The 16,051-nt window shown below is 39.5% G+C and overlaps 1 protein-coding gene across 1 annotated transcript in view; it reads left to right on the top strand.

Moving 5' to 3' along the window:
- The first annotated feature begins 12,300 nt into the window (after positions 1-12,300).
- FANCL (FA complementation group L) overlaps positions 12,301-16,051 on the top strand; it is an 87,084-nt gene continuing 83,333 nt past the window's right edge. Inside the window, exon 1 of the mRNA XM_055328183.1 lies at positions 12,301-12,411. Within this exon, the coding sequence (XP_055184158.1) occupies positions 12,316-12,411 (96 nt within the window). The 5' untranslated portion in view covers positions 12,301-12,315. The remainder of the gene's footprint in view (positions 12,412-16,051) is intronic.

Below are 16,051 nucleotides of genomic sequence, written 5' to 3'. Positions count from 1 at the left end.
TCAGAATAAGACATACATGCATCCAAAATTTAGATACCCATTTTGAAAGGAGTATCTTGGAATGTCATAGATCCTCAAGCACCCAGGTCCTTTAGGGTCATATCAGAATTTTTATTATTTTTATTTTTATAGAATTCGACATATATGACTTATAAAAGCAACCAGGAACATTTCTTACATTCTGATCTTCATGTCCTATCAGCATGATGTTTTGTGGCTATTGGATCAAAGTGATGTACCACTTGGATTAAAGAGGTGACATTCCCAGCAAACTAGGCTATAGCATAGAACCGGAAAGCTGATGTATTCCTGAGGCATAATAATAAAGATTTATTGGTGTTTAGGTCAATGAAGGCAAATTTCTGGTAATACCTATAAACCAAAATGGATAAAAAATGCTTTGGCAAGATTGATAACTGCACACTTAGTGCTAGAAGATATGTTAATTTATTCTGGTAAGAAGGAAAAAAATTGCAACAGCACCCACAATGGGAGCCTCAATTGATTTTGTTTTCAATAATCTACTGTCATTGGGACACCTGGGTGGCTCAGTGGTTGAGCGCCTGTCTTTGGCTCAGGGCATGATCCTGGAGTCCCGGGATTGAGTCCCACACCAGGCTCCCTGCTTGGAGCCTGATTCTCCCTCTGCCTGTGTCTCTGCCTCCCTCTGTGTGTGTCTCTCATGAATAAATAAACAAAATCTTAAAAAGAAATCTACTGTCCTTCCCCATGACTTATGGGACAGCAAGAACCAAACCAGCCTGTTAAATTAATCACCAATCTTCACTTTCAGGAAGCAGCCTCCTGTAGTGCTCCTGTTTATTCTCTGTTTTGGCTGGAGGGAGAGTACCAAATGGCCTCTGCTGGGCCCTTCCCAAAATAATAGCCCTTTGTTTTATAGGTGTAAGTAAGAAACTGTGCGGGGTTCTGGCAGTTTCCTAAAACATCTATTCCAACAATTCCCTCAGGATCTGAGAAAATGATCCCAAGATGTGCTTGGGAATCTCATGTGGCCTCCATGAAAAAATTCAAATCAATACTCTACTTATCACCCAGACCCCATAATGATCCCAAGCCCTAGCTGACTATCTAGAGCTGAGTTACAGGTCCCTGGGAATCAGTGCTAACTTTGAGCCAACATCCAGAATTTCCCAACTTTAGGTATTTCCCCTTCCTCAGTGCACAAGCATTCAGATTAACAGCTGTCAGCCCCGTTAGGGAAGATAAGGCAAAAGGTTACAGCAGGATCTTTCCTCATAGGTACTAGCCTTCTCTTCATTGGGTGATACTGGGTCTGTGGACCCAAAATTCTCTAGCATACTGGCTCCAGTGAGGCCCCTGTTCACCAGACCTAGAATAGCTTTGGTTAAATAAATCATGACACACCTTAATTGGCTGTCTTTCTGTTTCATTCCTGGGGACCCCATGATTAATTAACCATAGCCAGAGATTTCTGCTACAGAAGCCATTCCCTGATCCCTGAGTGTAGCATCTGGCTATTAAAACAATACCCACTTTGCTTCAGACGGTTAACAGTCATCACCTGGGCCAGGCCTCAGCTGGCTTCTCACTGCGATCCACTGAGATCAGGAATACGGTTTTTATTGCAGCTATTTCCAGAGCATTCCCAGCTCAGAAAAAAAATAAAAATAAAAAATAAAATCCAGCAAAGTACTTTTAAATATTTGGGTATTTCCTTTTTAGCTCTGTTTTATTGGCAGGGGAAAGGAATCTTCGGGGCCCTGGCAAGATATACGAATAAGACACATGATCCATGTAATCTACTTTCTTACCTCACAAAGTCTTTAAATTCTTTCCTCTATGTTGTGCCAAGGACTTTCTAGCCTTTATTTTACCAAAAGGAACCAACAGTGGGTTCCTGTTTGCTTTGCCAAACCCACAAAATCTGCTAAAACTTTTTGAGCTACTGCACTGAATGCAGTATGTTTTATGAATAAACCCATCATAATGAATACAGTTCATTTGTGTTTAGAAAAAAAAAACTTAGTTTTCCAACACTGGCTACACATTAAAATAATATGAGTTTTTAAAAAATATGATGCTTATTATACCCTCCACTCCCAGACATTTAAATCAGAATCTCTGGGTTTAGACCAAGCATCTGCATTTTCTCAAAACTGCCCAAGTGATTGCGATCCACAGTGAGGTTTGAGGACTACTGCTATAGAAGTTCTCATTCACTCCCAAGGTTTCATCATCACCTTTGTGCTACTGATGCATGTCTTAAATTCTTCTATGCTCTGTCTTCTAAGCTTTGCCCCCGCCCAAACACTATTTCTCTCTTTACCTCTCTGCCCCCAGTTTCCCAAGAATCTAGAGGCTTATACAATATAAAGGAGATTATCAAACATTTTTGCTTACCATGTGCCAGGAACTGCACAAAGATCAAAGTAAACATATTAACTCTGGTCTCTGCCTTCTTTGTGTAGGCATTTGATGGCCTATTGTGGGGTTTCTTTGTCTTTTTTTTTTAAAGATTTTATTTATTTGTTAGAGGTGGGAGCGCGGGGTGGGGGTGGGGGTAGGGGTGTGAGTGGAGAAGCACATTACCCATTGAGCAGCCAGCCTGAGGCAGGGCTCCAATCCCAGCACCCTGAGATCATGACCTGAGCTGAAGGCAGATGCTTAACTGACTGAGCCACCCAGGCACCCCAGGGTTCTTAACTTCAGCACTACTAACATTTTGGTATGGATCATTCTTTGTTAAGAATCGCTGTCTTGTGCTTTGTAGGGTTTTGAAAAGAATTCTTAGCCTCTACCCACCAGATTCCAGTAACATCTTACTCCTTCCCCTCTTGATATTGCCAGATGTCACCTGGGTGTCAAAATTGCCCTTGGTTGAGAACCACTGGTCTATGGTCATCTTCACATAAAGGTTTCACAATAACTTACATTTTAACATTTTATATACTGAGTAATAATTTTCCCTTCATTGTTCCTGATGTTGGATGTTTGTCCCATTTATCAAGACTTCACTTATCTAGAGATCAAAATTCAATGTTTCATATTGTTGGTTCAAATTGGTTCAATTGTTCTATAGTATACCTGACATTCTGGATTTGCCTGATTGTTCCCACATGACTTCATTTAGCTCGTTTGTCCACCTCTGTTTTACCAGTAAACTAGAAGTTATATCCAAAAGCTTGGTTAGATTCATGCCAAATATTTTTGGTACAATAATTCATATTGTAATATATCAGTTGGCACATAAAGCTGTCCCACTTATCAGGTGATAATAACCCTGACTCTATCATTATGAAGTCGCTAATTTTGCATCGTGTGATTATCCATTTCACCATAACTTTCCATATAATGGTTTAAGCACCTATTGATGCTTATTGCCTAAGTTTATTTAGGAGTTATCAATGGCCATTTTTCTGGAGGTCCATTTTGGATACAATTTGAGATGGCAATTACATATCTAAAGTGGATATGTCATATAGCAGGTATGCATATCTGAAAGTTGGCATGAGAGAGAAATTTAGAAGGCATCAGTATATGACTGACATTTACTATTCATAAACTTGATGAGATCATTAAAGGGAGAGGATAGATGGAGAAGAGGGTCCAGTGGTGAGCAATCAGGCACCCCAACTGTTATAACTGGATGAAGAGGAGGAACCAAAAGAGGGTTGTGAGGCAGGATCTACTTCATTAATATCATTTCTCATGGCTTTTTCCTCAGTATCTTCTCTGGACTATGGTAAAATCTAATAGATCTTACTGCCTCTAGTTTTGCCTCTTCTAATTCATGCTCTGCAGTAGCATGAAGATTCAGATTAATTATTCAAAAAGTTAAATCTATTAGTTCTACTAGTTTCCAGATTAAAATCCTCTCTCTAAAAGCTCTGCATTGCCTTTAGGATAAAGCCTGAATGTCTACTTTTACCATATGAGACTATTGATGTATATCTTTCCTGCTTGCTTAGATGACATCCTTTACCTGGATGCAGTTTCTTTATAAACATGCTAAACTGTTAATGTTTCTGTAACTTTTATTCAACTCTTTGCAGGGGAATTTGTTTCACCTAATTCATGTTCTAAAGGCAACTGTGAAGCCTTTCCTGACCCTCAGCAAGGTCGAATTGACCACCCTTGTTTTGTGTGTGTGCCTAAAATTGTGACCTTAATGCACTACTCTACAAACTGAGAATAAATATGGTCACTTATTTTCTTTCCAGTTGATTACTCAGAGTATACCTTAAATGCTGCAATAGGGGGAAAAAGGCATCTCCTTTTTATTCCCTCCCTCAAATTTTCCACAGTTCTAGAGGCTCACACAGTCTATTTAAAGGATATTTCAGAAGACATGCTGGGATAGTCATTAGAGCTATTAAAAAAAATATCCTGGTTCTCCATCTAAACATAAAATGAATATATACTTTTCTGCTCCCTTGAAGGAAGAAGTAGCTGCATTATTTGCTTGGACAATGAAATGTTGGTAGAAATGACACATTTCCCTTCCTTGCAGAAGATTTTAAGGCCCAGTATTTGATTTGTTCTTCCCTTCCCTCTGTTGTAGTGGTTGGGGAAGCATATGTTGAAATGGAGTCTTTATCAGTTTGGGTCCCTGTGTGATAAGCATTTCAATCTGTGTTGGAATGTAGCATGAACAAGAAATAAGCTTTTTTGTGTGTTCAGCCACTGAGCTTTTGGAATTGTTAGCACCAAACAATGTAGCCAATTTAGACTGATATATACACGAAGCAGGAAGAGTATAAAGTCTTGATGATTCTAGTAAGTAAAGCTGGTAACCACACGTGGTGGCTGAAGTCTTGCTGCATATCTGTACAGAGGAGAGATTCTCAACCTTGGCATTTTTGACGTTTTGTCTGGAAAAATATTTGTTGGAGGAGGCCGTCCTATATATTGCAGGATGTTTAGTGACAGTCCTGGCTTCCAACTACAAGATGCCAGGAGTACCCTTCTCCCAAGCTGTGACAACCAAAATGTCTCTAAGTATTGCCAAATATCCCCTGAGAGTCAACATTGGCCCTAATGGAAAACCACTGCTTTAGGTAATGCACATCTGCTTTCGATGCACCCCTCTACTTAAGCTGATACAGATCTTCAAGAGAGAAATGTTACTCTGTCAGAGCTCAGTTCTTTTTTTTTTTTTGGTCAGAGCTCAGTTCTGCTGGTATGCCTTTGATGGGTTCCCAGAGTCACAGTCTTTATGTCTTGGTTCTTCCAAGGCCATGAGGCTCAAAACACTTCCCTGTGTCAATCCCAGGAACACAACTGTCAGAGTCTGCTTCTTGTGATCCTGGGTCTACTATCCTTGGACATGATACCATTAGGAATGGGGTAGCTAGGGATCCCTGGGTGGCGCAGCGGTTTGGCGCCTGCCTTTGGCCCGGGGCGCGATTCTGGAGACCCGGGATCGAATCCCACATCAGGCTCCCGGTGCATGGAGCCTGCTTCTCCCTCTGCCTGTGTCTCTGCCTCTCTCTCTCTCTCTCTCTCTCTCTCTCTCTCTCTGTGACTATAATAAATAAATAAAAAAAAAAATTAAAAAAAAGAACATTTAAAAAAAAAAAAAAAAGGAATGGGGTAGCTATCACTACGTGACCCTAGAAAAATATCCAATTTATATATGCCCTTTCCAGAACAATAGATGTATCAAGCCAAAAAGGCTCAGCTAAACTGATGGGACAAGAAAAGAAAAAGTAAGAGCAAATTCACATACAATCAAATGTTACTGAAATTCAATATGAACTTGTTACTAGTCTATAGTACCAGTTATTCTTTAAGATATTCAGTTTTATTATACTCATAAATGAAAGGTGACTAATAAAGTGTTCCAAACAGAAGTTCAGCAAACAAAACAAAAACGAACTTTGATAAATAGATAAAATGTTTATCCCATGGTAGTTGTTTCAGATTCATTGAATGTGTTTATTTTGTGTTTTTTTGTTTTTTTTTCATTGAATGTGTTTAAATGTGGATTGTTAATCTGCATAATATTATCTGAAGCTTATCATATAAATACATGGAAAAATAATAGTGCAATAATAAGTAGAATAATAGTGAAGCCTCATAGCAGTGGTCTTTACACATTTGCACTCACATACACCCCAGATTAAATTTCTAATTACATATATTTCTATTGATGTCTACAATTTTTTATTATAATTTTAAATAGATCCGAAGGATATAATTTTGGCATGTGGTAGTATTTTGTTTTTTACAACAAAGCTGTTATTTCATTCTTTTACATGTTCGAATGGAATCTAAATACCAAAGCAACTTGATACCCAGCATATCAGAATAATGCATGCTATATGCTAGTGTAACAAATGAAACCCCCAATTTCAGTGCCTTAATATAATAATGTTTATTTCTCCATCACACATGTCAATTGGAAGACATTTCAGACTCAGCTTCTTTCCATCTCATGGAAAGATTTAGATTACTTTGATTCAAGCCAGTGAACAAGGAAAGAGAATGCCGAATCAGGCATAGAAAAGTTTTGTGAGTGAGCCACCCACTTTCCATTGGCTATAATTCAGTCACCTGGCTATATGAACCTGCAAGAGAGGGTAGAAATGCAGTTTAGTTTTAGGTCCAGGACACAGAGGAAATGGGTTAGATGATCACATAACAGTCTCCACTGCAGTTTACTCTTCTGATCACCAAATACCCTTCCTCTTTTCACACATAAAATGCACCCCTCCCCCATCCCCAAGTACACAATCCAGTATTTCATCTGTCACTGAATTCATTTCAAACTCTAGGATTTCTCAGTGGTATACATTCTTTCTACTAGAATCCAGATTTTGATTCCTCTGGTCACTGCCACCATGTCCCCATCACACACAAACATATGGATGCAAAATACAGTAGAGGACCAGGGATCAGATAATACAATAAGCTTACCCATTTGGAGAGAAGAATAGTAGAAGATACAAAGCAGTTATTTGCCAACAGAAGCTAGGAAATTCTTTAGGGTAGGGACAATAAGGAGCCCCTGCCCTAGCAGCAGAAAATATTTCTTGATTTAGTTTTCATTCTGCTCATTGGGAGGTCCTTTACAGTACATAAAGTTGCATTTGAGTTAAATTAGGTTTGTTGAAAATCAACTAAATAAAGCATAAGCCAAGACTATTTCTGGGAACAGATTGCCTCTGAGGCTTTACCTTTGTTGAATAAAACTGCTTATCTAACAAGTCTATTCAATTTTCTTCTGAATTTACATTTGTCTTTTAGAGTCTCAGGACAATTGGGGAAGAGGACATAATTTAGATTGTGACTTCTACCAAACCATGCACGCTAAAGTGAGCTAAGGTACTCTTTTTCAGAAAGCTGAATAAATTTTAAATATAGAAAATAACTTATACTATCATAATTTATATGAAACATGATAGTATAAAACTATATTTATTTATATTAATATATAAAACTAGTGAATAAGTATTGCTGCTGTAAAGAGTCCTAAAAATTTGTGTGATTTCATCTTTTATCTTTGTTGGTCAGATTTTTATATGGAATCCCAGCTATAAAACTCAGACCAGCCAACTTTAACACATGATTTTCTGTTCCTTTATGCCTTTTTTCTTTCACATCTTTTCCTTTGTAACCCATTTAAGGCTATAAAGGAAAATGAGATTAAAATGAATCCTCCTCGGATGGAATATTTGAAGAATATAACTATTTTATAAAAAATAATTTTATATACTTAAGATTCTGAAAGATATTTTTAAAATCGTGCTAATTTTTTTATAAACTTAAAATGTTTTTGTCATTTTGAAATGACTATGGGTGTATATAAAATGGCTTTGAATTTTGAACTGATGATATATAATAATTTCTGAATGGCAAGTACCTCCAGAAGGGAGATTATGTACATCGGAATTTGTAAGGTTTTTAGTTCATAATTTGAACATGAGCATCTAAAGGATGAATCTTTTTGGTCCATCAAACAAAATAATAAAGCCTTATGTAAAGATGTTTGTTTCAGCTCTGTTGCTTTTCCCTCCGTACTGACCATGAACTTCATCTCGCTGCAATAATTGGTTCATAACTTTCTTCCATCATTTCCTGAAAGCATTTATTGTCCAACTAAAAGTGAACAAGACTAAATTATCTTAATTGTTGACAAAATTGTAAAAACACCCAGTATCAGTATTCCACTTTATATTTCACAAACACATTCTCATTAAGTCGAATGACAATGTGAATGACATTTTCAAAGTTAAGTTCTTTTTCAGATTTATTATTCAGATAATCCATATTTAACTGTAATTATTGTTTTCAAGTCCATTCATTTTTTTAAAAGATTTATTTATTTATTTATTCATTCATTCATTCATTCGAGACACACGGAGAGAGAGGCAGAGACACAGGCAGAAGGAGAAGCAGGCTCCATGCAGGGAACCTGACATGGGACTCGATCCCCAGTCTCCAGGATCACACCCTGGGCTGAAGGAGGCGCTAAACTGCTGAGCCACCCAGGCCACCCCAAGTCCATTCATTTCTTACAAATACATTTTTAGAATTGCAAAGAACCCTACAGATCATAATGTGATTTATACAAAGTTATGTATTTGAAGTTTCTTGGCTCTTTTTTCATTTTATTGTGCTTCCTCTAACTCAGTAGATGATTTTAAGTTGGACAGTATTTACATCTATAAAAATCTTTGCTAATGCCTTCTTTTAAAAAATTCATGGTGCTGTTAATTTGCTTTGCATGGAAAAATGAAAGATCTTTTATCTTTAAAATGTCAACTAATTATGTAACTTTCTTCTCTTTCTCTTGACATTGTTTTGTTCTTTTCGCATATTGATATTTCATATATACTTTTTATGTAACAATACTGCATGTTCACATATGTCATTTTAATGGCTTTTAGACATTCTATGTTATATAACTCGATCATATCTAACTTATTGGACATTAAATCATCTCCTATTTAAATATTTCTGGATTATTCTTGGGATATACTCCCATAAGTGGTATTTGTTCAAAAGAGAACAACTTTTATGTTTTCTATTGTATGGTGCTTTTTAGAAATACTTTGTGAATTATGCATAATAATCAGAAGTGTATAATTATCTGTTTTCCCATAGACCTGTTAACATTAAATAAGTAAGATTTTAGAGAATAAAAAGGTTACTACTAATTTTTTGATACAGATACTTAAAATTTCAAACATTTTGAAATGACTATATATGTATAAAATTATTTACAAACTTCTGAATTTTAGAGTGAATTTTATTTTATTTATTTTTTAAAGATTTATTTATTTATTTGAGGTGGGGAGGGGCAAAGAGGATGCAGGGAGAGAATCTGTAAGCAGATTCCAGATTGCCCACTGAGTATGTGTCCTGACTCAGGGTTCCATCCCAAGACGCAGAGATCATGACTTGAGGTGAAATCAAGAGTCTATTTTTTTTTAAAGATTTTATTTATTTATTCATGAGAGACACACACAGAGAGAGGGGCAGAGACATAGGCAGAGGGAGAAGAAGGCTCCGTGCAGGGAACCTGATGTAGGACTCGATCCTGGGTCTCCAGGATCATGCCATGGGTTGAAGGCGGTGCTAAACCACTGAGCCACCCAGGCTGCCCAAGAGTCTGACTCTTAACTGACTGAGCCACCCAAGGACCCTTAGAGTAAATTTTAATTTATTTCTGTTAATTTAGCTATTTCTCAAAATTTTATAAAATCAGCTGTTTCCACATGGCTAATCATGTTACTTTACTTGTTTTCTTTTACTAAATAGAAACAAAATTGCTATTTTAGCAAATCCTATTCCCATCAAGAAAGAATTCTTTACAGGAATGTCACAAACCACAACCATATCTTATTTATTTTTCATAGCTGAAGGACATTTTTGGATGAAAATATATTTGTAATTTCATGGCTTCCTTATTCTATTTGTAGGATATTTCATTACTATGTAGATTACACTATTTCCAAAATGTAAAATTGGTTCTTTATTGCTTTTTATAATGTTACTTATTCATATGATTTCTAATCCTTAATACTTTTTTTAGATGATGTTCAATTCAGTTAGTCAACAAAATATAAATTAATTAGTACTCTTTGAAGGAAAAATTATCTTGAAAAAATAAAAAACAGGAAAATATACTACCATAATTTTAGAAGTAGACATACATGAAAATTTGTCATATAAAGTATGCATTTCATTAATAACGTAATGTCAAGTTAAAATCTTTTTTCTTTGTCTTGGGGGGAGGCAGGTGGATTTTGCAGTGTTGAAGAAATGGAAAGCAGCCCATCTCAAATATTCTCTCCTTTATTCTTACTAACTGCATTCTAAGCAATATATTTAGCCAAAAAATTGTGTTTCCCAGACCTTTTACATACAGGATAGCCAATGTGACATAAGACTTGTTCAAAAGGACCTCTGGGAAAGCTATCATTGTTTGTCCACCTATTCAGATGGTTAGGACTCCAGTAGTGACCTTGAGACCATAATAGAAAAGCCAAGAAAATTTCAGCTCCCTAATATCAAACCCAAATTGGGATTAATCTTTCAGCTTTTTTTAAAGTTTCTCTTTTTATAATTAAAATTATCTCTGTCTCTTAAATAATGGATTGACAACAATAAACTATGTTTATTCATCTACTAATATCTTCTAAACTTTACAATGTGGCTAAGTCTGAGCTCAGAACTGAAACCTTTGGCAATTATTCACTTGATTAGTGCAATGACTTTCAACTAGCTACACAACAGAATTAGGTGTGAAAATGTAACTTCACTAAGTCTAGGGTAATGTTTTTCAAACTTTGGTTTGCATCAGAATTCCTTGTTAAAACAGAGGTGTTAGACACATGCTTGTTAAAATACAGATTGCTGAGCTCGTCTCCTAGAGTTAAATGATTCAATTGGTCTGGGGTGACGTGGTCCCAGGTGATACTGATGATGCTGATCCAAGGACCACACTTTGAAAACCACCAGTCAAGGATATAGCCTGGGCATCTATGTAAATAGTTTAACATGATTGTGATGGTTGAACACAGTATCATCCTTAAGGAATGAGTTGCATAATTGAGTGTGGGTAGGTCATATCCCTAAGAAGGAGATTCTCAAATTTCAGTGTGCATTACCATCACCTGGGGGCCTTTTAAAACACAGATGGTTAGGCCTCACTCCCAGAGTTTAGGATTCCCTAGATCTGAGACAGAGGGGGCAAAAAATGTGCATTCCTACAAAGTCCCTAAGTGTTACTAATGCTACTGGTCCTAGGATCACATTTTAAGAACCACTGCTTTAGTGTGATTTATATCTAAACACTGCTGTAGGATCCTTGTTTTCCCCATAAGTATCCAGAATACGGTCACAGTGGTTGTGAAACTTTAATCTTCAAGATGTCAAATTCCATTTTGAGGGCAATAAATATGGGAGAGGGCACATCTTGGTCATCTCTGCATAGCCTTGGCATATCCCGATCGTGTTTTACAAATACTAGGGCTCAAAAAATACAATGCATTTGAATAGTGACTGGGATGTCAAATGGTTTTGTGGTAAATAGTCGTGTTACTTACTTAATCGGCCCTTAGTAAGTGGGTCATTACCATCCCTGAGTTCAAAAAATGTATAGAAAGGGTTACCAAAGAAAAACTAACTGGCTCATCAAGTTAATTAGCAATCTTGTCTCATGTTTTGTCTCTAGATATTTGTGAGTGCAGTGCGCCAAAACGGAGTATAACGCTGACCTGAGTTTGGAGATGCGTGTGTGAATGTAGGTATGTGTATACACACACCCATTTGTGCATCCCTCCAATACTATGTATCTGACTACACTTGGTAAACCACAGAATCACACTGCATATGTTGCATATGTTGAATGGATTCAATACACTATTAACATGGGTGGAATAATACATTATTCTGTAAGCTGGCGGCACACTGGAGATCCTGTAGGACAGGCCAACAGGAGACTGGTTACGGTGAAGGCGGCGAGCTGGGGCATCTTATGCGGCAAGAAATGCAACTCCAACAAAGTTGCAGCAGTCTTTCAATAAAATCCAACAAAATGACCGAAGGAGTTTTGGGACAGGCAAGGCTGGAAGGATCTTGTTCAGGTAGCTCTACGGACCCGACAGCACCGCGCTGGGGCCAACGCTGCCGCCGGCCTGGCCACACCCATCTGGCTGGGCCTGACCTCCGTTTCACCCCGCAGCGCCGTCGAGGCTTTTTCCCGCCAAAGCCCAGTTCCCGCCCCTCCGAGCGCGGGGCGCAGGCGAGACTGCGCATGTGCGGGGCTCGGCCGGCGGATAACCCGCCCTCCTCCCCCTCCCGCAGCTCCACAGACGGCGAACCATGGCGGAGATGGAGGCAAGCCTGTTGCGTCAGTTCCCGCTGCTTCTGCCCCAGAACCGGGAGAAAACCGTGTACGAGGGATTCATTTCGGCTCAGGTACCCGCCCGCCTGGGGCTCGCTGGCCGGGAGGGCCTCCCTCTCGCGGGGCAGCCCCGCCCCTGGAAGTCAGTCGCGGGAGCGGTGAGGGGATGGAGAGGCGCGGCGCGCGAGGCCCGAGGTTGGAGGGCTCGTGCGGTGGTCGGCAGCCGGCGCCCCGCCCCCCGCGCCGCTGCCTGGGCCTGCGCCGCCGCCGGGGACGCCGTGGGCGGAGCCCCCGCGCGGGACGGGAGCGGGGGGCGGGGCCCAAGGCGGACGACCACGCCCCTAACCACGCCCCCCGCGCCGCTGCCTGGGCCTGCGCCGCCGCCGGGGACGCCGTGGGCGGAGCCCCTGCGCGGGACGGGGCGGGGGCGGGGCCCAAGGCGGAAAGGCCACGCCCCCGGCCACGCCCCCAGCCGCTGCCTGGGCCTGCGTCGCCGCCGGGGATGCCGTGGGCGGAGCCCCGACAGGAGCGGGGGGCGGGGCCCAAGGCGGAAGGCCACGCCCCCGCGCCCGCTTCCGGGGGTTTGCTTTCCTTTTTTAATTCAGCGTCCGTCCGTCCCACCTGTCACTGGCTTGTTTTGTTTTCGTTTGTTTTGCAAATTTTTACCTCGTTTCTAACAACCCCCCACCCCCCCACCCCCACCCGCCAAGCCGCCTGAAGTCTGGTGGCCCGTTCACCAGGGAATCTACCTTCTTTTAGTTTTCTGCCGTAAAAATATATTTTGGAGGAAAACCTCCTTTTGGCTCTCGACTAAGTTGCCGTGTCCCTGAGCACAGCCGGTAGCGATATTTTGCACGGAGTCTTGGCAGCAGAATTAACGACCTTTGCAGCGTCCGGGCGGCTTCTCCGGTGGAGTTGATCACACCCAGTAACGCACGTGTACAGGTTGGAAGTTTGCAGAGCGCTTTCCAAAAACATGTTCTCGCTGATCCTTGGCCCTTGGAGGCAGAATTCTTTTTTTTTTTTTTTTCCTAAAGTCCTTCTCAGTCTTCATAGTCGAGGAAATCAGGGCATGGGCAAGCGCACAGGCTAAGTTCCATGTCCGTGGTCGCCGGAATCCCTGAAAGCGAGGCCATCTGATCCCACTCCTGCATTGGTGCCTCTTTCCGTTGCACCAGGATACCCGAGGTTGGGATTTTGAGTATAGATTTTTTTTCTTCTTCTGTTTTTGTCCTTTAACAGTCTGCTTGAGGAAAAACTGGTGAAACCACACAAATTAACCACCTGCCACTTGGAATATGGGTCACGAATAGGTTAAATTACCAGCAATAACCTTTTACCTGTAAAATGTAACCCCTCACTGACCAACCTGAGGGTTTGATTTGCTATGTAAAGTAAGGACAAGTTCCTAAAGAAAAAAGAAACAAAGTGGTCATTGTAAAGCCATGGAGCATTGAAACATAAGTGTGTTTTCTGGAAAAAATGTGTATGAGTTTTTTGCAGACATGCACTTTTTCAATTATTTGAACTCAGTTATATAGAAACACGAATTATGCAACTGTATCGTAATAAATTTAAAATTTAGTAATTAACCAGATAATTTGAAGAAAAAAAAATCATGGTAATGGATAAAAATTTCTGTTCTCAGAAGTATTTTTATTTTCTGAAAGGAAAAGGAGTAATTGCATTGCTCCACCTTACCTTGATTAACACTCACTCCATTCAGCAATCCTCATCAAAACATTGTCAGCATTAAAAGAGTGGGATGGAGGTAAAATTTAACTCTTAATTATAGTGATTAAGAGAATGATTTCAACTTTCAGAAGCGTTTGGGTATTGGATATATGAAAACTTGATACTTAACTTTAAAGAGAAGCCTATTTCGTGGGGTTTTTTATGAGGTATAACTGACATGCAACATTAGTTTCAGGTGTACAACAATGATTTGATGTATGTGTATCTGGTGAAATGATCGCAGTAAGTCTAGTTGTTCATCGGATTCACCATATGTAGTTACAGAATTTTTTTTTAAGATTTTATTTATTCATGAAAGACTGGGAAGAGACATAGGCAGAGGGAGAAGCAGAATCCCCATGGGGAGCTGACATAGGACTCTATCCCAGGACCATGACCTGAACCAAAGCCTGACACACAATCACTGAGCTGCCCGTGTGCCCTCCTTACAGAATGTTTTTTTTTCCCTGGGGCACCTGGGTGGCTCAATGGGTTAAGCATCTGCTTTGGCTCAGGTCGTGATCCCAGGGTCCTGGAATCAAGCCCCTCTTAGGGCTCCCTGCTCAGCGGAGAGTCTGCTTCTCCCTCTATCCTTCTCCCCTGCTTGCAATCTCTCTCATGTACTCTCTCTTTCTCAAATAAAATGTTTAAAACATTTTTTTTTCTTATGATGAGAACTTTTTTTTTTTTTTTTAAAGATTTATCTATTTGAGAGAGAATGCTAGTCGTGGGTGTGTGTGCCCTTGAGTGGAGGGAGGAGCAGAAGAAGAGGAGAGCAAGAATCCTCAGGCCAACTCATTGCTGAGCCCTGAGCCTAACTAGAGCCTTATCCCAGTTCCCTGAAATCCTGACCTGAGCCAAAATCAAGAGTAGGCCACTTAACCAACTGAGCCACCCAGGCGCTCCTCTTATGATGAGAACTTTTAAGAGAAGCCTCTAAGCAGTTTCCAAATATACAATGCAGTGTTAATATAGTTGCCATGCTGTGCATTACATCCCTATAACTTATTTTATGACTGGGAGCTTGTGTCTACAAAATTTACCTGTTTCATCCTCTCCCCTGCCAGCCCACATACTTTTTGAGGGTAGGGGCCATATCCTAGGAATTACTGTATGTTTTGACGTTTATTCAAAACCTGTAGTGATCTCTTAAAAATACTATGTGAATTATCAGATGTACTTGCTAAATGAAACTTTTACCTACCCCTCAGAATATTAAATATAGAACTAATCAGAATGCACTTTGGTTAAAGAAAGGTTATAGAGAGTACATACGGATTTAGTCATTTTTTCTTCAAATTCTTGTGGCTGTCACAGAAAGTAGAGGCTAAGTTTCATTATTATTTCTGGAGTAAAGGTAATCTACCTTTTCTTTCCTCAATTGGAAGTATCGGTCTTGAATTTCTTAGTTGAAAACATGATTCATTCTCAGATAACGTTTAGAAAAATTGAAGAGATACTAAGTTACATTTTTATCAGGAACCACCTAATACCTAATGTTAGGCATTTTAAGGAAAGTACTTGGTCTTATATGTGTCTATCTGCTAAAGCCTCTTAGAAAATGTATAAACATAAGAATTGAGATTAGATGAAATTTTCTTATGACCTTGCTGTAGCTATAATTCTGATTTGTACTTGCCTTGAGCAGCTTGTTGAAATCTTAGCCTAAACGCTTTATTTAACGTTGTTTTGTTTGGTGCAGTGGATTTTGTTTAAAGGTGTTTGTCTTGGATATAATTTCAGATTTACAGAAAATAACAAGTTTGGATGAAGATTACCCAGATTTGCCATTTTACTTTTGCCCTATTTGATTTTATTGAGTGTATGGTATGTGGGTGCGTGTATATATAAATTGTTTTTCTGAACAGTTTGAGATGAGGTTGCAGACATAGTTCCTCTTTATTCTTGAACACTTCAGCATGTATTTCACGAGAGCTGGGACACACATATATCCATAGTAGTTATCAAAATCAGGAAATT

The sequence above is a fragment of the Nyctereutes procyonoides genome, unplaced genomic scaffold (genome assembly GCF_905146905.1).
Source record: "Nyctereutes procyonoides isolate TBG_1078 unplaced genomic scaffold, NYPRO_anot_genome, whole genome shotgun sequence".
NCBI lineage: Eukaryota > Metazoa > Chordata > Mammalia > Carnivora > Canidae > Nyctereutes > Nyctereutes procyonoides.
The sequence above is the reverse complement of the archived record's forward strand: the minus strand, read 5'-3'. Positions and strand labels throughout refer to the sequence as shown.